The 24,507-nt window shown below is 30.3% G+C and overlaps 2 protein-coding genes across 2 annotated transcripts; both read left to right on the forward strand.

The window, feature by feature from the left end:
* Nucleotides 1–1,010: 1,010 nt before the first annotated feature.
* LOC109339908 lies at nucleotides 1,011–1,851 on the forward strand. The gene has a single exon (XM_019577437.1). It carries the CDS (start codon nucleotides 1,017–1,019, stop codon nucleotides 1,581–1,583), a length of 567 nt encoding a protein of 188 aa, XP_019432982.1. The 5' UTR covers nucleotides 1,011–1,016; the 3' UTR covers nucleotides 1,584–1,851.
* Nucleotides 1,852–19,820: 17,969 nt separating this feature from the next.
* On the forward strand, nucleotides 19,821–20,696 carry LOC109339902. The gene has a single exon (XM_019577431.1). It carries the CDS (start codon nucleotides 19,821–19,823, stop codon nucleotides 20,634–20,636), a length of 816 nt encoding a protein of 271 aa, XP_019432976.1. The 3' UTR covers nucleotides 20,637–20,696.
* Nucleotides 20,697–24,507: the final 3,811 nt, after the last annotated feature.

Below are 24,507 nucleotides of genomic sequence, written 5' to 3' on the forward strand. Positions count from 1 at the left end.
GGTGAACAAAGAGAAAAAGAGAGGAACAAGATATGAGTATCAGTCGCAAACCATATCTTGAATTTTGTCTTAGACCAATACAAATATGTTATGTCAATTAAATATTTATTATTTTTTCTATTTTTATTTCATTATGAGTAATATAAAACAATATTTGGGATAAGATTTGAATTATATATTATTCAAAATAGAGACAGAAGAACCAAACACCTTCCCAAACTCACTCAATGATTGAGTGGAGACATAAATATAAATAAAATCTCATTGTTCCTTTCCACTCACCTCACCAAACCAAACCAAAAAATCTGAAACTTGTTTTCTTTTTGTCTCTATGAGGATCCGTAAAAACTCAAAGCTTTCCCCTCTTCTCTTCTCTTTTTCATCTTCATCTCAAGGTGTTGCTTCATTTCCAATTCATACCCACTTGTGTCAGCTGAATCAATCTCCATGGGATGTGATCCCCTTTCACTCTGACTCTATCCAGGTTCTAATCGCTTTCAAATTTCAATCTCTTCTTTTTTTCTTCCATTTTTTTAAATTTTTCCTCTCTGTTTAATTACCTTCTCTTTCAGATCTACCTTCCAAAGGAAAATCCTTTCCTCTATCCCCTTCATTTTTCGTTCATTTTTTCTATTAGGGTTTTCTTTTCGTTAGGGTTATTCATACCCGCTAAATTCTTCTTATTATGTCGTGTTTTTCAACTTAAACCTCAAATTAAGTTAATGGGGTTCCGTCATTTCTCAATATTTTGGTTTTTATTTTTATTCACATAGTTCGAAGGTGACGATAGTTTCAGTGCTGGAGCTGGAGATCACATTCGAGTGGTTAAGAGGTAACGTAAAAGCTAAAACCTGAACTTCCTAATTCACTTTACTTTGTTTATTTCATTTAATAGCTATAGTTATTAGGGTTTTTATTTTCTATCTTCAACATTGCTCGATTACACGAAATTTTCTCCTTTCCCTACTTATATTCTCGCTTAATCGTCCTGCTTCTACAAACACAGTGTGGCATCAATGGGGAAGTTAGCGAATATGGTTATAGCAGATGATAATCACAAAGGAGATAAAATGGAGATTGATAATATCAACAAGAAAGGGGTGTTGAAGTCCTCTTGGTCGTACAAGAACGAACCCAAGCATGGACAATCATTCTGCTGCCACCAGTTGTCTGTCACAGACAAGAAAGCTGCAGAGACAACAACCTCCGCAACTCGTCGTGGCTCGAGAGCCCGAGCTGGGAAGAAGACTTCCTCATCTTCATACAACTCGTCTGAATTCTATTATTATTCAGGGTTTGGTCCACAATGGGGCAAGCGAAGAGGGAGTGAAAGAAAAGGAGAATGGAGCAAGAATAACAATGCAGCAGCAAAAGATAATACAACAATGATGATGGAATGGGATAATATCATAGCAGAAACTCCCAACAGTGATGAAAATACCAACCAGAGTATGGTCCTGATGGATAACATTGAAGAAGAACTTTATGTGGAAGATAATGATGAGGGAGAAGATGATGCACATGAAGATGATAATGGAAAAAAGAGAATGAGGAAGCCTGGGAAGGCAAGGTCATTGAAATAACTTATGTAAAGAGAAAAATTATGGGTACTAGGTGAGATGGATATGTAGTAAGATCAAGAGTTGGGATTGTTTAATGTAATGTTTTGTGATTATCGGATTTTGGTGTTGTAGACTATGTACTTGTTTACTGTTTTATTTATCATTATGCATGTGTGCATCAACTTTGGGATATTTCGTGTTATGAAAACTATATAAATGATGTATAAGTTTGTGTTTGATGTTAGCTGTAAAAAACACACTATTAGTTTATATAGTTAGATATATGAAATGAAAGGGTGCATTGGTAATTTGGTTTGTGAATTTTTATTTATTTTTTATTAGTATCCTTTAGGGCTTGTTTGTGAGTTGAACTTTAAAGGAGAAAAAAGAGAATGGAAGACTTGAGAATTATCTCACAAATGTATTTTATGATTCTCAAGCATTATATTTTCTTCATTTTCCTTCTAAAATCTAACTCGCAAAAGACCCTTGATAAGTTAAAGGAGCTTTATCCAGAAATGGAGGATTGGAATTTTTCAAGTACCAGTTATATCCATGCATAAAAATGTAATGGTCCATGATGATAGCATATTTTGAAAGTTACTCATATTTTGGACGTTGGCCTATTTTAAAACCAAATCTTCTAATAAAAAAGATCTCTGAAAGCTCTTTCCTAGATCTGAAAGAGAGTATTCGGGGTGGTAAAACGACCTTGTTTTGTGATGGGCATGGTTGAAACGGTGATATCTACACTTTTGTTTTCATGAGTTTTTGATGAACAGAAATATATATGATAATTATTATCCTAATAAAAGAGAAAGAAAATCAATTTCAACATTCCATTTTGGCAATGTTACATTCACTTAATTAGCCACTGTATGTATGGTTCCTTTGGCATTGTCTAAAATCTAGTGAAGCCCTTCACTAATCTTGCATTCTAATCTCTTTATCTTGCCAAAATATCAAACATGGCAATAGTGTTCAGAGGCATTTTTATATTGTACCACATGCCCACAACAAGAAATACTAAATGTTTAATTAAAAGTGATACTTAATTAAAAAGACAAAACATAAAAATATGAACTAATTTTTATATTATTTTATGAAGTTTGATTGGATATGGATAGAATGATATAATGTTTTTGAGAAAGATAATCTTTATTTAGATTAAGGAAGTTATTTTCTGGGGTGTTTTCTGTCTCTTAATTTACCAAAAAATAAAGTTGAAAATAACAATAATATTGTATTAGGTTTTAATCTGAATAGATAGTGACTTTATTTAACCCTATTATGCTTTCAAATATTTTTGATTAATAATGTATTTGATTAGTAATTAGTTTAAAGTCGCTTATTTTTGCATAATTTTCAAGATTAAAACATGTGTAAAATAAATTAATTAGTTAGAAGTTAAATAGTTATTGTATTTTTTATATAATAGGTTTATAATTTATTTGTAATTCAATCCGTTCAATTCTATTCATTTAATAAATGAAATACATTTTTTTGGCTCTTTAATTTCTAATATGATATGAGAAAATATAATTATGTCTTACATGTTGTATTATTTATTTATCAAGCTTTCACTATCCAACTTCATGAATTCCAACTTTATTCAATCTAAACAATCTTGGGATCCAAGGGTGCCATTCAAGATGTCCCTCGCAACTTATCCAAATTAACTCTCCATTGATAGAGACCAATGACTATGGGGAAGCTTGGAAGGTTCAATTATGTGTTTGGTTATATTTTATATTTCATTATATTTTTCTCTTGCTATTCTTGGGCAAATATTGTCTATTTTACATCATATTCTTTTCTGGTTATTCTTGGGTTTTTTCCATTCAATCATATTTTTGTCCAAGTTGAACGTTGTCAAAATCAACTCTCCATCTTAAGAGGGATGTTTATTTCTATTTATTCAATTCAATTCTATTTCTTGAATGAGTGAAACACACCTTCTTTTCTTGACTTTTTAATTTCTCATATTGTGAATGAGTGTAAACAATAAAGAAAGCCAATGGTGAATTATATAATCTTTTTGGTAAGCAATGTTAGTTTACTTTTTAATCATTATGAGTTAAAACTCTAATGCATTTTGTTGCATTTTCATTCCCTTAATCCTACTGGCCTGCAGAAATTTTATATAGTCTAGTACCAATTATTTGAAATACATTTCCATCATTAGTTTAGGTTAAACTTATTTAATTTTAAGTCATTAATATATCATTAATGGTGAAGATTTGATTGGGATTGATCTTTTTTGGTACATTAGAAAGAAAAAAAAAACAACAACAAACTAAGGCAAAGCAAAGAGATCTAAGTCAATATAACTTTGACAGCTAGTTGGGACTGAGCTCTAAACTTGATATTGAACAAATGAGTGAGATCTTAACTTAGCCATGAAATCAGCAACCATGTTAGCCTCTCTAACAACCAACTTAATTTTCACATTCCAATCGTGAGAGACCCAAGTAGAGACATTGGAGACAACACATTTAGTATGATTTGTGTGAATGCAAACATGATCAGAGACAAGATGCACATCTTCCAGGCAATCACTTTCCAGTATGACTAACCCAAAATCCATGCTTTTTCCAGACCCCGCTCCATGGCTAACAATTCTGCTACAATAGATTGATCTTGAACCATATTATAATTTCTTCCTTCACAAACCTCTTTTTACGCCTAAAATAATTAAACAATCCATCTTTTATGTTGCATCATGTTAGTACAATATTTGCTTCCTATACTAGATACCTCTAATGTTCATCATCTCATATAATGATCCAGACAAGATTCAAAGAGTATATTTACAAAGAGGACCATGTCAACCTACTCAACATAATTTTCCTCAAATAAAAAATGGAAATTATTTAAAAAGATTTTATCCTTCTTGGTTTAATGAATTTGGCAACTGGTTAGAAAATAGTATAGAAAAAATATGTTGCATTATGCTTATATTGCTATCTTTTTAAGTCTGACTTTGGAAAGCAATCTGGTGGGGACGCATTTGTCACAGAGGGATTCACATTTTGGAATAAGAAACAAAAGCTATGGGATCATGTTGAAGGTCCTAACAGTGCTCATAATATTGCATGGAAGAATCTCAAGACTTGATGAATCAAAATCAACATATTGAAATTGCAATTGTAAACAATCTGATCAAATTTGTGACTTATACCGAAAGTGTTTAACAGCGTCACTTGATTGCATTTGCTTTCAATTGAAGCAATGATTACCTTTTTATGGTAATGATGAATCAATCAATTCTGCTAATCTAGGTAATTTTCTTGAACTTCTTAAGTTTCTTTCTGAACATAATGAAGAAATAAATCATGTTGTCTTGGAAAATGCTCCTGAAAATCATCAGTTAATGTCTTCAACTATCCAAAAGGGTATTGATATTGTTGCTGCAATGAAAATCACTAGAGCTATTATTAGTGATCTTGGAGATGAGTCATTTGCTATTATAGTTTATGAAGGCGTGACATATCAATTAAGGAATAAATGGTTGTTGCATTGCATTATGTTAACAAAATTGAAAGTATTGTTGAGCATTTTTTGGTATTGTTCATATTAAAGATACTATATCTTTATCATTGAGAACATGAGGTTAGTGTATTAAGAATTCGTGGGCAAGGTTCTGATGATGCTAACAACATGTAGGGAGAATTTTGCGGTCTCAAAAGTTTGATTTTAAGGGAGAATCCTTCTGTTTTTATGTGCATTGTTTCGCTTATTAGTTACAATTGACATTAGTTGATGTTGCTAAAAATCACATTGATGTTGCCTCTCTTTTTAGTTTAATATCCATTTTATCAAAATTCATTAGGGGATCTTGCAAACGACATGACCTGCTTCGTGAAAAATAAAGAATCAATGTTAGAAATGCATTAAAAAGGAGAAATTCTAAGTGAGCATGGTTTGAATCAAGAAACTAGTCTCAAGCGAGTTGTTGATACTCGTTGGGGTTCATATTATGCAACTTTGATAAATTTGATATTGATGTATTCTGCTATATGTGATGTTGTTGAAATTATTAAAGAAGATGGATTAACTATGGAAAAAAGAGTTGAAGACAAAGATATTTTGTGATTGACAGGGAATTTTGAATTTGCATTCATGTTGCACTTGATGAAAAATACTTTGGTGTTTCAAATGAACTATCACGAGTATTGCAAAGTAAAGATCAAGCGATCATTAATATTATGAACTTGATTAAAATCGCAACGCAACGATTAGAGACTATGAGGGATAATGGATGAGAAACTTTATTGCATGAGGTAATCTTATTTTGCAATATGCATGACATTGACATTCCTAATATGGATGCCGACTTTTTTCCTAAAGGTAAATCACAACATGGAGGCATAGCACGTGCTATCACAATAGAGCATTATTATCGTGTTGAATTATTTTATATTATTATGGATATGCAACTTAAGGAACTTTATGATCGTTTTTTTGAGACAAATACTTAGTTGCTTCTTTGTATGTATTGTTTAAGTCCATTCAATTTGTCCTCTAGTTGTGATAAGGCAAAACTGATTGAATTTGCAAAGTTATATCCACATAATTTTTGGTCAACTAATTTGGAGATGTTTTATAATCAACTTGAGACTTATATCATTGATATGTGTAGCAATGCTGAATTTGCTTCATTGCAAGGAATCAATAATCTTTCGCATAAATTGGTTGAAAGTGGAAGACACGTTGTTTACCCATTAGTTTATCTTTTTTTGAAATTAGCAATGATTTTACATGTTGTCACCGCAACCGTAGAAAGAGCCTTTTCATCTGTGAAGATTGTGAAAAATAGGTTGTGTAATCGAATGGGAGACGCATGGATGAATAACTATCTAGTGACTTATATTGAGCGAGAAGTGTTCAACAATATTGACAGTGAGTTGATCATTCAACGATTTCAAAATATGAAATCACGTAGAGATCAATTATGAAATGTGTAATTTATTTTATTAGTAATATTTAAATCTTGTGAGTTTGACATTCATATTTTCGTCTTTTTATATATGAAGGTATTTATTAATTTTATTTTAATGTTTGTTGCACACCCTGCTCCTGGGTCTTAGAACCATCAGTGACCAATGTCGAGCATGAACTTTAATGAAATCCTATATATGCAACACATAAAAATTCTTATTCCTAAAATAGAAGCATTCTAAACCAACGATAATTACTATGTTACAGAGAGGCATATCATCATCCCAAATCTGTGCTTCTTTTTATTTTGAAAGAGACACGTGAAATTCATGAAATTTTTGGTGGATGACATTATATTTATGAACTGGACACCCATCCAACTAGCCACTGAATTCCAAATAACCATTGATTGACTACAACTAAAAAAGACATGGCCAACATTTTCAAACATAAGATCATAAAAGGAACACATGAAATTGGCTTGAATGCCTGTTTTCATAAGATTATCTTTTATAGGTAATATGTTCAAAAGAAACTACCAATTAAAAGCCATTAACTTTGTTGGCGCTTTAATCTTCCACAAATGCTTGAAAAAAGTAGTCCCTCTATTATCAACCTGCAAATAACTAACTTGAAGATATGCTAACAACCAATAATATGAATACTTTTCTGAGAACATTCCACAAGCATCCACCTCCAAGCATCCACCCTTCCTTCTGTAAGAACTATATCACGCAACATAAAGAAAACTTGTGCATTGAATCTCTTTCCCAAACGAAGAGCTCCATATGCCAAGTCAATTTCCAAATCCAACATTCATTTATCCAAGACCCACAATCATGTATTAACTTATACTTATCCATAAATATAACATAACATAAGGAAAAAGATCCTTGAATGATTGGACACCCCACCATACTTCCTTCAAAAACAATGTATTTTTACCACAACCAACCTTCTTAGTTACACAATTAAAAAACCAGTCATCATATCCACCCCACCTCCTTATATTACGCAAGTCCTTCTACCACATAGAACTATTAGGAAAACACGAACCCATCCTTACTTTCAATTAAGCACCATTAAAGCTACCATATCTGGCACAAAGAAATCTTTCCCATAATGACTCTTTTTCTATCAATAGTCATTATCTCCATTAGGAAAAACGGATAAGTTAAAACAATTCAAATCCTCAAATCATCCTCCTATTTACCCTTACACAATTGCTCCCGATTTACCCATGCAATTTTCCTATGATTATCACTCTCATTCCATAAAAAAAATCCTTTGAATATAAACAATAATCTTCAAAACACATTTTGGCAGCATGTAGAAAGATAAAAAAAAAATAAACTAGAAGACTATTAAGATCAGAGTTTATTAGAGTAATTTACCTCCCAAAGCTAAATGCTTTCCTTTCCATACTGTCAACCTCTTAGTTAGAAAATCAGTGACTAGTTGTCAACATGACACTCTTTTAGGATTAGCTCAAATAGGTAAACTCATATAAGAAAAAAGATGACAACCAAATTTGCAGTTAAGAATCTTTGCAGCCTCCTGATCACGCTCCTAAAAAACATTCAAGCCATCTCCATTTGGAAAAAGGGATAAGTTAAAATAATTCAAATTCTTAATCCCTAAACCATCCTCCTCTTTACTCTTACACAATTGCTCCTGATTTACCCATGCAATTTTCCTATGATTATCATTCCCATCCCATAAAAAAATTCCTTTGAAAAGAAACAATAATTTGCAAAACACATTTTGGTAGCTTATAGAAAGATAAATAAATAAATTGCATATTATTAAGAATGGAGTTTATTAGAGTAGTTCTACCTCCCAATGCTAAATGTTTTTCTTTCCACACTGTCAACCTCTTAGGTAGCAAATCGGTGACTAGTTGTAAACATGGCACTCTTTTAGGATTAGCTCAAATAGGTAACCCCTTATAAGAAAAAGAAAGACAACCAAATTTGCAGTTAAGAATCTCTACAGTCTCCTGATCATGCTCCTCAAAAACATTAAAGCCATAGATGATCTCAAAACATCACAACACATATTTCAGACAAAAAATGTTATGCAAAGATGTTGCCCCCACCATAATGGTATTATTTGCATATTACAACAAAGATATATCTCCCACATTAGAGCCCAATTTATACCCAACAAATCTTCCTATAGTTAGAGCTTGCTTCGTAAGGCTATTCAACCCCTTAGCCACCACAAAAAAATATAGGAGCTAAATGATCTCCTTGTTTTAAATCACGCCTAATTTGGACATCAAGAGTATTCAAGTGATCACACATACACACTTTTATTCAAGTGATTCATTTCTCACAAAAACCCAATCTATGCAACATATATTTCAAGGCCAATTTATTGAATCATAAGCTTTTTCAAAATCAACCTTCAAAATAAAACATTCGCTCTTGAATTTCCTAGTGTGATCCACAACTTCATTTAATACCAAAACTCCATCTAGAATTTTTCTGTCTGGAAATATTAGAATATGGTTAGTTGGCTAGGCTAATATTCAGTTGATCTTAATTAAAGATGAGGTTAAGACTGTGATGTGCTCTCTATGTTGAGCTATCAAGTCTTTAGTATAAATACCTCACATTTCTCTTGTAACAACTTAACACTTCATTAATAACAAAATTCAGTTTTACTCTCTCATTCTTTCTCTCTTCTCTTCTCTCTGTTTTTGTAACTTCTTACATGACAGAACCCAAACTGATTATCTAATATGATAGAACCAATTACCTTCCTTAATTTCACATTCAAAACCTTAGCAATAATATTATATTGACTTCACACCAAGGAAATAGGTTTATACTCACCTCAAGTCTCGGAAAAACGCAGATTTTCAAATTAATATTGATTTTGAAGTGAAAGCCACTAATTCTTATAAATGTAAATTTTAATAAATTCAAATTTATTAAAGTTTACATTTAATAAATTTATCTTATATGTGATACGTAAAAAATAAAAATAAAATGGGTGTTGATACACATATCAATACAAGGGATTCACAATTAGTGTATTGTGTGGATATCTGTAAGTCTTTGTTGACATGATTCACATATCAGTCTAAGCTTCAAGGGTATACTAAATTTTTAAATAGACATTTCGGTCACGATTCACTAGTTCTTTTAAGCTGCTTGAGATTTCCATGTTTCAAAATTATTTTATTTTAGATAAAATAAGAGTGATTGAAATTGTTGGAAAGAAAATTGCACTCTTGAACTTTTTTACAACTGCAACAGATCCATTTCATTGATAAATCTATATGCAATTTAATAAAAGATTATAGCAAGCAAGAATTTAATTAATCCCATTAATTTGGAAAGAGAAATATTTAAATAATATTAAACACACGCTACCATATCAATCGGTTTACATTGGTATTGTTTTCAATATTTGGTGCAAAGCAGTTCCTGGATGTAAAATCCAAGAATAAGAAAGCTTATCAATTATATACTCATTGTGGTATCTTTAGGACATTCTAAAGACAAATACTTGCATGATTATCCTAGAAGGATGATATCCAAGCAAACTGCTAAAATTAGTTTTATTAATCAGGTTTTGAAATGCATATGAGAGCAAATGATAGGAAAATTTGCTACCTCCATGTGAGGTTTGGATGCCTGTGATATCCAATATTGCAGCAAAGATAGCAATACCCTTTTCATTTATATACCTTTATGATTCCAAGTACTTTTAAACATTGGGATGTATCTATGGTGAGGTACTTGCAATGACTCTCATAATATACTTTGGGCCATTGAACTTAGAAATTGAAGTTATTCAAGTGAGTTAACTTTCTACCATTGATAATCATGTGGATATGGTCTTGAGTCCATTCCTAATAATGTTTTCAACATCATGTCTCTTGACAGTCCTTTCTTTAAAGGACTTGCAAGTTTCCTCTCAGTTTTTATAAAGGTTATGAATATTACTCCATTTTTAATCAAATCTTTTACACAACCATGCCTTAGTCTAATGTACCTTCACTTTCCATTATCTGCATGTCTATGTCTTTAATAGAGTTGGCTAATTATCACAATGTACGTTTTTTATGTCATTGGCTTCGATAAAATAGGTATCTCATCCAACAAATTTCTAAGTCATTTGACTTCCTTTCTTCCTATTATCATTTTATGAATTTTGCAACTATGGTGGAGTCAACAATGCATGTTTGTTTCTTGGATCCCCAAGAAATATCACCCCCGTCAATTATTATGACTTAACCCTAGTTGAAGTATGATATTTTGTGTAGGTCACCCAACTAACATCCATGTAACTTTATAATACAAGAGGATACTCATTATATTTCAAACTATAATTTATTGTCTCCTTCAAGTATTTTAATACTATTTGGAAAAGATACCATTGTTAGTTGATTGGATTACTTGTATACCTACTTAGTCTATCCACAACATATCCAAATGTGCATGTCATTGTGAATATTAAACAAGCAATTACTTTTGAGTATTCAAGTTGTGCTACAAGACAACCTTTATTTGGTGCTAAATTAGTGCGATGATCAAAACCAATATTAATAGGTTGACAATCAAAGTGATCAAATTTATTTAACCCATTTTCTATATAGCGAGATTGGGACAAACCTATACTCTTAACATCTCCTATTATTCTAATGCCTAGTAGTACATCAGCTTCTCCTTAGTCATTCATATCAAATTTATTAAAATCTAGATCTGTACTAAAATTAACACATCACCAATATATAAACAAATGGAGACATATTTTTTCCTAATGAATTTTAGTATAAAAACACTTCTCAGATTCATTAATTTTATATCTATTATCTAGCACAATTAGAACAAACTTTTGAGGTAGCAAGCTTCATTTAGTCTATATAATGATTTATTCAATTTGGACACATTCTTTTCTCTACCGTTAACCACAAACCCTTCATGTTGTATTATATATACTTCTTCATCTAACTTCTCATTAAGTAATGTCATTTTCACATTTATTTGACGAATGACAAAGTTTTAGATGGATGCAAGTAGAAATGGCAATATAGGCATTACCCTCGAGTAGGACATCATATTTTTGCATGTTAGGACATATTGTCTGATCCGCTTGCCAACTATATTTGTAGGAATTTCAAGCGGGATACATGGGTGGGTGGCCTGCGGGCATTACGTATCCTAATTCTTTGTAGGCCCATACACATTATGCCATTCAGTAATGTGACTTTTGTAGGCCCATACCCAGTAGTGAAAATATAAGCCACAACCCGTTTTGTGAGAAGTCACAACTCAACTCACAAAAGTTACGGGTGTTGTGTTGTTGCCAATTTGCCATCTCTTTCTTCTCATAAGGTCACAAATCCCCTTATACTGACAACTCACAAATCCCCTAAGATGGAATATATCTTCTTCGTTTTCAATAGTGTTCCACAAGCCATAACCATTCTTCTTCTTCTAGACTCACTTCTTCTAGACTCACTTCTATTCTTCTTCCTTCAACTCTCCTTCTTTTCTACTGTTTGTTATTAACAAGTTGTTAATTATATGTTTGATATTTGTAGTTGTGTATTTGGATTTGTTAACAACTTGTTAGATGTGGGTTTGGTTTAGTTGAAATGGATTTTTCTTAAAGTGGGTAAGATTTATGCCTATGGCTATGGGGTATGGATTAAGCCTCTTTCATATCTTTGGAATGCCTTTATGTTTTTTTGGTGTAAATAGAAAAAGGCACACGGGTCTGTTTTAAAACAAGCAGAGTATGTGATTTTTTATGTTAAGCATTTGTGGGCATGCATATGAGTCCGCTTAAGTTTTGCGGACATAATACAAGCATAAGTAAAATAGGTTGGGTCACCGATTTGTTATCTCTATATGCAAGTGTCAATAATGTAAAAGATATAATTCTTGCCACATGTGTGTATATATCAAAATGACAATTTTCTTTTTTTTTATATGTAAATCCCTTTGTTACTGCCTATTGGTTTGCAACGGAGTGTAAGGTCTCCTAATTTCCACGTTTTATTCCCTATTATTAAGTTTATTTACTCTTAAATAGCTTCCTTTCAGAAAGTGACATCTTAATACTTTATTGCATTTTCAAATGTTTGTACATCACTCTATGTTATAACATGTTGGTTCAATTAAACATATCTTCTTGAAATATAACATCTCCATACTCAACTATTATATTTATAGGATACGAGTCATTAGATGCTATAACTACCAAGCTATATACTTTACAACTTTTTGCATAATCTAGGAACACACATTCAATTTCGCTTGTAACTAATTTCTTTCTTTTTGGTTTAGGTACTTTCACTCTTTCACTAAGTTTTAAATAAATTGTTATTTATAAAAAATAAATAAATTAAGTTTGAATTTGTACAGAGTTGTTTATTTTTGGATAAGATTTCATAAAAACTAAGACAATGTGGTGTAAAGTGTATGACTATATTAGCTATATATAGCATGATTGTGCTACTAGAATAAACAGAAGGAAATCATTAGATTCTGATATAATATTTATTATAATATTATTATAAAATTCATTATAAAATGAATAGGATAATATATGATAGTTTGTTATTTGGATTTAATTAAAAAATAATATTACATTAATGTTTTTAGAATGATTTTATTTTGTAAGACACTTATGTAGTTATCATCATATTATGTTTTTTTCCTTCTCTTTAAATGGTTGATTGTTCATTTATATTATGTTATTATCTTCTTAGTTTACCTATTTTTATAGGAGCAGTATAATTCTATATTGTTCTTGGTAAATTGCAATTAGCATTCTATCATTTGATGCTTTTATCTTTTAACTCATCCCTCTAAACTAAAGTAACCATGTAATATACACCTTATACTTACTCTCACCATTGAGAACTATCACCATTAAGTCTCTCCATGAAAATCACAAAGAAAATGAAGAACTATATTTGTTTAAAGTGTGATTTTGCATTTAGAACTTTGATTAGAAAAGAAACAAAGGAAAAAAAAAGGGAAGAATCTTGGTTATATGAATATTTTTTTAGAAGAAACAAATATTCTTGAATCAAACATGGTATGTTAATTGTTGTGATGGTCATGAGTAGTTCAGAATATTACCAAGACTTTCTTCTTTGGACTGTTGGAAATAAAATTACTTTGTGGTTTGTGCTATAAATGAGAATGACAATGTGCAATCTAGCCACTAAGAGAAAGCACAAATTCATGTGCACCACTAGATGAGAGAGTGACCCGTGTAAAACAATTTTGATCTCTCACATAATACCACGTGGCCTCCTTACCATTTTCTACCATCTCTGTAGCAAACAAATATTCACGAGGAAATATGAGTTGAACACTCCTCAAAAGGCTCGTGTATATGTTCTCTTTTTGGCATTGGAACATATGCAACATTTTTAGTAGACTACCACTCAAATTCTGTTGCTAGAGTGACATTCAATAACAGGTATTGTCTTTCCTGATTGCATAAACGATATACTAAACACTACATTGTGCCTAGAAATTCTATCACCTTATTATGTGAGATCTATGATGAAGATATATCTTCCGTACAGGAAAGTTCAAGGATAACACCTTTTGGACTTATAAAATAGCTAAAAGTTACTAGTGATTATCTATGTTATATAACCAGTGTTGACATAGGTCCACTTGATTTGTTTCTTCGAGGAGGACACAACATGCTTAACATGAGTGTGAATTCTACAGGTGATACAGTCCATGAGTTTATTAATGGGAAATTTTTAGATTCAACTTTTGAGGACAAAGTCAAATGTGATAAACAAGAAAATAATGATCCTTCAAATTTAATAGACCAAATCATTGCAATTATGGACTAATTAGCCAACCTTGAGGATAAGGTTGATTTTAAAGGGTAGTAATGATAGGATGTTTATTGTGATATTTGTTATGAGATTCATTAGAAAATTAATAGGATGTGATATGCTAGTTTATTATTTACATTTAATTAAATAATTAATATTACATTTCTAGAATGTTATTGTGTTGTAAGATGATGACATTTGTGTGATCGTCGTCATATTATGTTTTCTTCATTCTCTTTAATTAACGTATTGTTCATCCATAATAGGAATCTGTCATGCCTCGATTTTTGGTTGCACCTTATTGAGAGTCGATTACGGAATATGAAAGGTGTTATTAGCACTCTATCTACCAGCTTAAAACGGTACATTTCACTAAATTGTATGACTTATATTATACTTTAAACTTATTTGGTTATTTAATTAATTATTAAAGAGACAAAAAAATTATTTATTTTTTGTTATATCTGACAAGGTGAGACTTTGCTCCTACGTATCCCTACAAGCAATAGATAATCAAGGTTACGTAGTTTTTTGGGTAGAAAATATTTTGTTGGTCCGTATAATTTTATTATTTTTAGAAACATGTGGTGTTAAATCTCAATTAATATTCTCATTAATATGAGCGAAGTACAACTCATTTGTCTGATATTGTGCGTCATATTAGAGATTAGATAAGATATTATCACATTTATTAGAAAAATTAGGTATATTAAAAAAATACATTGTAGTAATTATTACTAGATTTTAGGAAATTGAAGTACAACACTGCATCATACCTTAAAAGTTAGGATAATGGTTAATTTAATTATTGTTAAATTACTTTGCATTTTTTAATAAAAGAAAGTTGTTGATTTATTGCTACTTTAAAATGATTTTGTTGATTTTTAGTTATTGGAATTTATCCAAAAAAAAATTTTTTTATTTATTTAAAAAAAAATTTTTTATTCCTGTTGTACACACAAGAGATAGGATCTGGTGCGACAGTAGCGGTGAAACTGGATGACATTTTGCTGTGTGATTGGACAATTCTAGAGTCAACGCTAATCAAAGAAAAGTATGTGGATTGGATGTTTGTGGTTCCACTTAAGAATAGGTGCACAGGATTGCAATGTTGTCGCCCTCACTGAATAAACTAATATCTTGGGATCTAATACCTAAAGTTTAGCTTTTTCAAGAGGTTCATATATACCTTGTTTGGTATCGTAAGGAACTAATCATTTTTTTTAGTGTATGATTATATTTCCAAACAAGTATTATATTTTTATCTTTTAATCTATTTACATTATTTAATGAAACTTTATACCACTAAACTAACTTTTATTGGTGATCAAATATTTTATATGACAATTGTTTAGCATTTCCTTTTTCTCATTATAACTTATTCTTAATATAAATTACTTTATTTTTTAAGACTGTCATTATTTCTCATTAATAATAAAGGACTGATATTGAATAATGAGTATAAAAGATGAGAAAAAATATATCCACTAATAATATGAGTTTTGTATATAATTATTGTATTATCATCATTTATGTTTTATTATTGTTAAATTTTTTAAAAATAATATAAATAAATTATAATAATATATTGAGTGTGTAGAAATTTTTAACCAACACTACATATATATTAAGTATTTATATTCGGACTCAAACCCCTCACACAGGTTGTATTTCCTTCCAGCATCTCAACCATTCATCCTTTTGGACTCCAATCGGGTACCACGTAATGCTTTCACTCCTACCGCACGCAGAGATAGGATTTGGTGCATCTCATAGATGCGCATTCACTATTTACCTAACAACGTTATTTATATCTCAAGTTAATTCTAATATTAATTATTAAATGAGTTATTAATAAATTATTTATCATTCAATTGAATTATTATCTTTTATAAATATTTAATGAAAATTGAAAATAAACAATAAATGATATGGTGACAATGTAAAAACTTTTACAATTTCAGTATATATATTCTTGTATTAAATTCTATTTTAAGGAAACAGTTTTTTAATCATTTTTTCTATAAAAAAATGTTAAGAAACTTCTGGAGATTTCCATTTTTCTCGGTGAACAACTTTTAAATAGTATATTTAATATTTTATTATATGAATAAATTATTTAACGTCTACATGCCTCTCCATTTAATAAAAAAATTGAGAGGATGTTATAAATAACATCTTTTAAAATTGTGAGTGTAGTAGGGCAAAAAAGTATAGAAAAATATGTTTACTTTTGTTAAATATTATTATAATTAAGTTTAAGATTTTGTTAAATTCGGTCCTTAGGAGTGAAGATAAAAATTCATAGATAGACAAGTTTTCTTGAAATGATATATTCAAAGAACTGAAATTCTATAAATTTATTTTCTCAAGAAAAATTACCTACTTTTAATTACTTATCATTAACCCTAAGAGCCATGAATAATAAAAATGTTAGGCGTATCCAAAATTAAATAAAAATCCTTATAAGGAAAGTACCACGTATCTTTTTTTGGTTATGTTTGGACACTTTGAAAGTTGGCCCCAACTAATATGAGGTGAATTAAGAATATCAATTATTTAAGGAGGAAATAATTCTAGTGTTTTTCATCCTTAACCCTTAGAACTCTAAATCTTAGTGAAGGTCTATTTGTAAGTTAACTTTTTGGAGGATAATAAAAAGAAAGGAAATACTTAAGAGTCATGAAATATATTTATAAGATGATCTTCAAATTTTTATTTTCTTATTATTTTCTTTAAAAATCAACTCAGAAACAGATTATAAAGTGTTAGTAAATATGTGTATGCATCATATTGAGTAAAACTCTTTTTATGCAATTTTAGTAATGTGAACCAAATTTATCAGCTTGGTTACCCATATTTGGTTTTGGATAAAAACAAGAAAAATGATATTAACATGAAAAAAAATATAATGTCAACATTGTCTTAGAAAACTATATACTGGAGAATGGTGCTTTTGATTTTTTTAATATATTAAATACTCTCATTTTAAATAAAGACTTCTATCTTTAATCTTATTTACTACTCTTAGAATGAGCAATTATACATCCTAAAACGATTAATTTCTTCCTATCATAGAGAGGATATCATTGGTTATACTAAAAATAGTAATTTTCAACAAGACATACATCTTTATATTTATATCCTTTATTTCCCAATAGTTAATTATTAATCTCAACCAATAAGACATCAGTTTAGTAGTGTAAAACATTACTAGATTTATAGGTCAAAATGTTAAATGTTTGATTCTTATAAACAACACTTATTAGGAAGGATAACCACATATTTAAACATTGGTTAGTTCTTTACCCTTGTATATACCAAAAACAATAATCTCACTTTTGCTATTTTATAATTACATCCAAATCATGTTTATTGATTGATGCAAGTAAGGTGAAGATTAGTTATATTATATGTTAATATTTTTATTGAATTTACCTAATGACATTATTTGAGGCATATATATGCTTTGGGGTTGCACAAGGTTTTTTCCACTCTAGGCTTGTCTATAATTAAGGTAAGTAGGACTGAACTCTATCCGCTTACTTGGTATGACTCGATCATGATCGAGCCTAAATAGGGTTAGGTTTTATCGGGTCTATGGATCAAATATGACTCGGCTCGACCCGTCCCATAGTCACTCGTTCATCATTTTTGTATGTGTCTATATTCAAATGTGTATAGAGTAATGACACATTTTTGGTCGAAAGTATTATTAATTCTCTAATTTTTCATCATATATATATGATTAATGATATATACATATATTATTTTATATCAAATTACGTATTCATAATAATAAATAATATTGAGAAAACTTTATCTAAAATGAGTATACATTATGTTTAATCAGGTATAGATTCGGGTTTAAAGGTTAAACCGGTCAATATTTAGGATTGAGTTAACTTCAAGTCTATGGTCAAGTCTGAGTTAAAAAAATGACCAGACCAATATTTAAAGCCGTATAAGAGACAAATATTAATCCTTCTCAATCCTACCTATGCTCACCCCTATCTAGAATGATCATTGTTTGAATTTTATTTTAATTTGTTTTATCAACTTTTAGACAACCAACATTGTGACATGTATATGTAGAGGCGGGGTACCTTTTGAGCAATGGTGCAGCAGCCAATTCTTTGAGTAAATATGCAGAAACCTAAGGGTATTTTAGTCCTACCATTGAAAAGCAAATAGAAACCCTAAGAGCAACCACAATGGTTGTTCTTAAGATCGTTTTTAACTAAATAAGAACATTCTTACTCTATTCTCCACTGTGTCATTCTTATTTTTTGTTTTTTGTTCTTAGCAAATGGAAAGTGAGGATATAGATATATGTTGTGGGACCCAAATAAGAATAAAAATGATGTTTTTCATTGTGGGAAAATATATATGTTGTTCTTATTTTATGAGAAGTTGTATAAATTACAAAAAAAATGTGAGACCTAAATAATAATGAAGTTTTTAATTGCTGTTGGAGATGCTGTAATATATTAATAGCAGGTAGTGAACAAAGAAAAAAATAAGAGAACAAGATATGAGTATTAGTCACAAACTATGTCTCAAATTATGTATTACAATAATAAAAACATATTATCTCAATTAAATAATTAAATATTTATTACTTAATTTTCTGTTTTTCTGAACAGACCCAAGAACCAAACACCTTCCAAAACTCACTCAATGACTCAGTTGAGACATAGATATAAATAAAATCTCATTATTCCTTTCCATTCACCTTACCGAACCAAACCAAAAAATTTGAAACTTGTTTTCTTTTTGTCTCTATGAGGATCCGTAAAAACTCAAAGCTTTCCCCTCTTCTCTTCTCTTTTTCATCTTCATCTCAAGGTGCTGCTTCATTTCCAGTTCAGACCCACTTGTGTCAGCTGAATCAATCTCCATGGGATGTGATCCCCTTTCACTCTCACTCTATTCAGGTTCCAATCACTTTCAAATTTCAATCTCTTCTTTTTTTCTTCCATTTTTTTTATTTTTCCCTCTTTATTTAATTACCTTCTCTTTCAGATCCACCTTCCAAAGAAAAACCCTTTCCTCTATCCCCTTCATTTTTCGTTCATTTTTTTTCTATTAGTGTTTTCTTTTCGTTAGGGTTATTCATACCCACTAAATTCTTCTTATTCCATCGTGTTTTTCAACTTAAACCTCAAATTAGGTTAATGAAGTTCCGTCATTTCTCACTATTTTGGTTTTTGTTTTGCTCCACCCAGTTTGAAGGCGACAATAGTTTCAATGCTAGAGCTAGAGGAAATGCTGGAGATTACATTAGAGTTGTTCAAAGGTAACGTAAAAGCTAAAACCTGAACTTCCTAATTCACTTTACTTTGTTTATTTCACTTTATAGTTGTTATAGCTATTAGGGTTTTTATTTTCTATCTTCAACATTGCTCGATTACGCGAAATTTTCTCATTTCCCTACTTCTATTCTCGCTTAATCGTCCTGCTTCTACAAACACAGTGTGGTATCAATGGGAAAGTTAGCGGATATGGTTATGAGAGACAATAATCACAAAATAGATAAAATGGATAGTGATGATATCAACGAGAAAGAGGTCTCAAAGTCCTTGTGTTGTGAGGGCTTCAATGCAAAGGGATGGTCGTGCAAGAACGAGCCCCAACATAGACAATCATTCTACCGCCACCATTTGTCTCTTGTTAGGTCAGACAAGAAAGCTGCGGAGGCTGCTGCAACAACAACAACCTCCACAACTCGTCATGGCTCGAGAGCCCGAGCTGGGAAGAAGACTTCCTCATATTCATACAACCCGTATGAATTCTATTATTATTCGGGGTTTGGTCCACAATGGGGCAAGCGAAGAGGGAGTGGAAGAAAAGGAGAAAGGAACAAGAATAACAATGTAGTAGCAAGAGATAATCCAACAATGATGATGGAATGCAATAATATCATAGCAGAAACTCCCAATAGTGATGCAAATACCACCAAGAGTATGGTGTTGATGGATAACAATGAAGATGAACTTGATTATGTGGAAGATAATGATGAGGAAGATGATGGTGCAAATGAAGATGATAATGAAAAAAAAAAGAATGAGGAAACCTGTGAAGGCATGGTCATTGAAATCACTGATGTAAAGAGAAAAATTATGAGTACTATGTGGGATGGATATGTAATAATATCAAGAGTTGGGGTTGTTCAATGTAAATGTTTTGTGATTATCGTATTTTGTTGTTGTAGACTATGTAGTTGTTTAATGTTTTATTTTAATATCATTGTGCGTGTGTGCCTGAACTTTGGCATATTTAAGGTTATGAAAATTATATAAATGATGTATATGATCATGGATGATGTATGTTAGCCTTGCCCCCCAAAACAACATGGAAAGAAAAACACTATTAGTTTATATAGTTAGATGTTTGAAATGAAAAGGTGTATTGGTAATTTGGTTTGTGAACTTTTATTTATTTTTTATTAGTATCCTTCAATAACTTGTGGAAGATTTATTCAGAAATGGAGGAGATAAAAATGCAGTGGGACATCATGACAACATATTGGAAAGCTACTTCTACTTTGGGCACTAACATATTTTTTTATCGGCAATTATTAGTATGTTAGTATTTTTATTATGGGTGGGTGAGACTCAAACTCTCAACCTCTTTCATTCACACCCTTCATCCTAACCATCCAAACACCACAACCTCTTACACTCTCACCTATTTAAAAAACAAATTGGTAGAAGGGCATTGTTTTGTTGGGGCATAGATGAAAGGGTGATATCTACACTTGTTTTCATGATTTTTTGATGAACATAAATAACTAAGATAATTATTATCCTAATAATAAAAATAAAATTTAATATCCCCTTTGGCAATGTTATATTTACTTAATTAGTCACTCTATTACACAGATCTTAGCTTGATTGATCGAATACACTATATATGGTTCCTTTGGCATTGTCTAAAATCTAGTGAAGCCCTTCACTAGTCATGCATTCTAATCTCTTTATCTTGCTTTCTAAGATGGGTCATTGATCGAATACACTATGTATATTTTTTGAGACGGGTGATCTTTGTTCAGGTTAAAGAAATTATTTTTTGGGGTGCTTTCTGTCCCGTTGATTTACCAAAAAAAGTTGAAAATAACAATATTATTGCATTAGGTTTTAATTCGAATAGATAGTGACTTTATTTAAACTCAGTATGTTTTCAAATATTTTGGATTAATATTGTATTTGATTAGTAATTAGTTTAAAATTATTTATTTTTTTGCATAATTTTCATGATTAAAACATGTGTAAAATAAATTAATTAGTTAGTTAGGAGATAGTATTTTTTATATAATGGGTTGATAATTTCTTTGTAATTCAATCCATTCAATAAATGAAATATACATTGTTTTATTGGCTCTTTGATTTCTAGTATGATATCAGAATAATGTAATTATATCTTTCATGTTGTATTGTTTATTCATCAAGCTTTCAATATTCAACTCCATAGCTTCTAACTTTATCCAATCAGCACAATCTTAGGATCCAAGAGTGCCATTCAAGATGTCCCTGTCAACTTATCCAAATTAACTCTCCATTGATAGAGACCAATGACTGTGGCAGGAAATTACTAGAGAAGCTTGGAAGGTTCAATTATGTGTTTGGTAATATTTTATATTTTATCATATTTTTCTCTTGGTTATTCTTAGGCAAATATTGCCAATTTTACATTATATTCTTCTCTTATAATTCTTGAGCTTTTTTCCATTCAATCATATTTTTGTTCAGGCCGGACGTTGTTAACATCAAAACTCCATCTTGAGAGCGGTGTTTAAATATTTTGGTATTTTCAGTCAATATTGTATATGGTGTTATTAATTAGTTTAAACTCGTTTACTTTTGCATAATTTCCACCATTAAAACATATGTAAAATAAATTAGTTAGTTAAGAGTTAAGTAGAATTAAATCTATTGTATTTTCTAAATAATAAATTGATAATTTCTTTATAATTCAATTCCATTCATTCAAATTGAATGAAACACTTGCCTTCTTTTCATGACTTTTTAATTTCTAATATTGTGAATACGTAAACAATAAAGAAAGCCAATAGTGAATTATATAATCTTTTTGGTAAGAAATGTTAGTTTACTTTTTAATCATTATGAGTTCAAACTCTATATGCATTTTGTTGCATTTTCATTCCCTTAATCCTACAAGGCCTTCTACAGCAGAAGTTATTAGATAGTCTAGTACCAATTATTTGAAATACATTTCCACCATTAATTTAGATTAAACTTAATTTATTTTTAAGTCATTAAGATATCATTAATGATGAAAAATTGATTGGGATTGATCTTGTACCATATTATAATTTCTTCTTTCACGAACCTCCTTTTACACCTAAAATAATTAAACAATCAATCATTTATATGACATCATGTTAGTAAAATATTTGCTTCCTATAGTAAATACCTCTATTGTTAATGATTTCATATAATTTATTGAGGGTTTTTTTTTAAGATTGATCATGTATCAAACTTAAACTCTAAATAAAATTATATATGGCCATCTAGAAGCAGTACAAAAATAGTATTAATCATATCCTATTACTATTTTTTATAGGCCAATATATATTAGAAGAGAATACTAGAGAACTTAACTCAAATATAAAAGAATCAACAAATACACATAACACAAGCAGCCAGATTTATACACCCGTCTGCAAAGGAAATATCAAATCCTCCTATACTGTTGAACCAATGCCATTGACGGTACTATGCATTTTTTTATAAAAAAATTTAATACATTACCTACAATTTTTAAAGCCCACAATGAAAAGTTCATATAAGCAAAAAAATATACACAAATAAAAAAATATGCTCATAAAACAAAAGGTCACCACAATTCACAAATTAGAAATTACAACTTTGAATAACACAACAAAAAGTGAGACTTTCTATTTCATACATAGGAAAAGTCATGCCTTCGAACTTTGTCTCATTGATTTCAAACATTGTTTCACTTTGTAAGTGATTAGTTTTTTATATAACCAAATTGTTTTCCATTTCATTGTTTCTATTTTGCATTTCATTTTTCCATTGTGTGTTTAACATAGTTTGTATTTCAACATTTATACTCACTCCCTTCAAATGTTGTTTGCTTTTATCTCTTTGTTTGCTTTATTACAAATTTTATTGTTTCTATGTAATATTTCATATTATACACTAAATTTGAAAGATGAATTTTCATTCAAAATTCAAAAATGTTATGACACCTCTAGTGGATAAACAATTGTTTTGTCTTTCTTTCTTTCTAATTTTCCATCTTAAGTCTATAGCATACACTAGTGATCTTTAACCATTACACCTTGAATGAAATGATAAGAATAACCATAATAATATTATAAATTTGGTAATCAAAAGTATAAACCTGGTATGATATTGTTCAAGATATGTGCTTTCAAGTAGAAAGTGTAATTTTTGAAGTTTTTATTTTCTTAACTGGACTTCCAACTACATGTGATACTATGATTGCGTCTGTTTCAGTCACAAACTTGGAGGATAATGGAAATTGTTTTCACTCATTGTTTTATGTTTACTTTTTTTAATTGCAGGATAATGGAAAAGCTTTTTAACCGAAAGTTATTAACAAATGAGCAATCATCATCATGTTAGAAATTCCTTATGATTGGTGAAATACCAATCCTAGGATCTTGAATTTAATGATTCTCACACATATTTATGAATCAAAGGGTGCAGTATCATACCTGAATCCATGTTCCTGGATGTGCTCCTTTGATCCACGTTTTTGAAAGAGATGTGGTATGATGACCTTCCTCAACCAAATCATTGATTCCTCTTGGGACTTGCGTTTTCACTCTGATGGGGAGATGAGAAAACTAAATTTGATTTGGTGTATTTGGGACCATAACCTTCCTGATGTGTTAACTAATAGGGTCCCCATTATCCCCTATGGGTTAACCTGATGGGTATCCACCCATTAAGCCCATATCTGTTATAACCTTTTAGAAATCTAAGGGGTGTCAGTAATTAAATCACTTATAATGTAACCCCGAAAATAAATAGTTAATATCATTGTATCAAATATATGATGCTCACCTTAATTAGAAATTTATAATTTCTAACAATCTCCCACTTGAGCCTCATATCTTCATGAAACAATTATATCACAGGTTCTTTAGGCGCGCAT

Source organism: Lupinus angustifolius, unplaced genomic scaffold (assembly GCF_001865875.1).
Source record: "Lupinus angustifolius cultivar Tanjil unplaced genomic scaffold, LupAngTanjil_v1.0 Scaffold_120_19, whole genome shotgun sequence".
NCBI classification, from domain to species: domain Eukaryota; kingdom Viridiplantae; phylum Streptophyta; class Magnoliopsida; order Fabales; family Fabaceae; genus Lupinus; species Lupinus angustifolius.

Excerpts from the sequence above, each read along its gene's own strand:
- LOC109339908 (XM_019577437.1), top strand. The coding sequence starts at position 1,017 with ATGGGGAAGTTAGCGAATATGGTTATAGCAGATGATAATCACAAAGGA.
- LOC109339902 (XM_019577431.1), top strand. The coding sequence starts at position 19,821 with ATGGGAAAGTTAGCGGATATGGTTATGAGAGACAATAATCACAAAATA.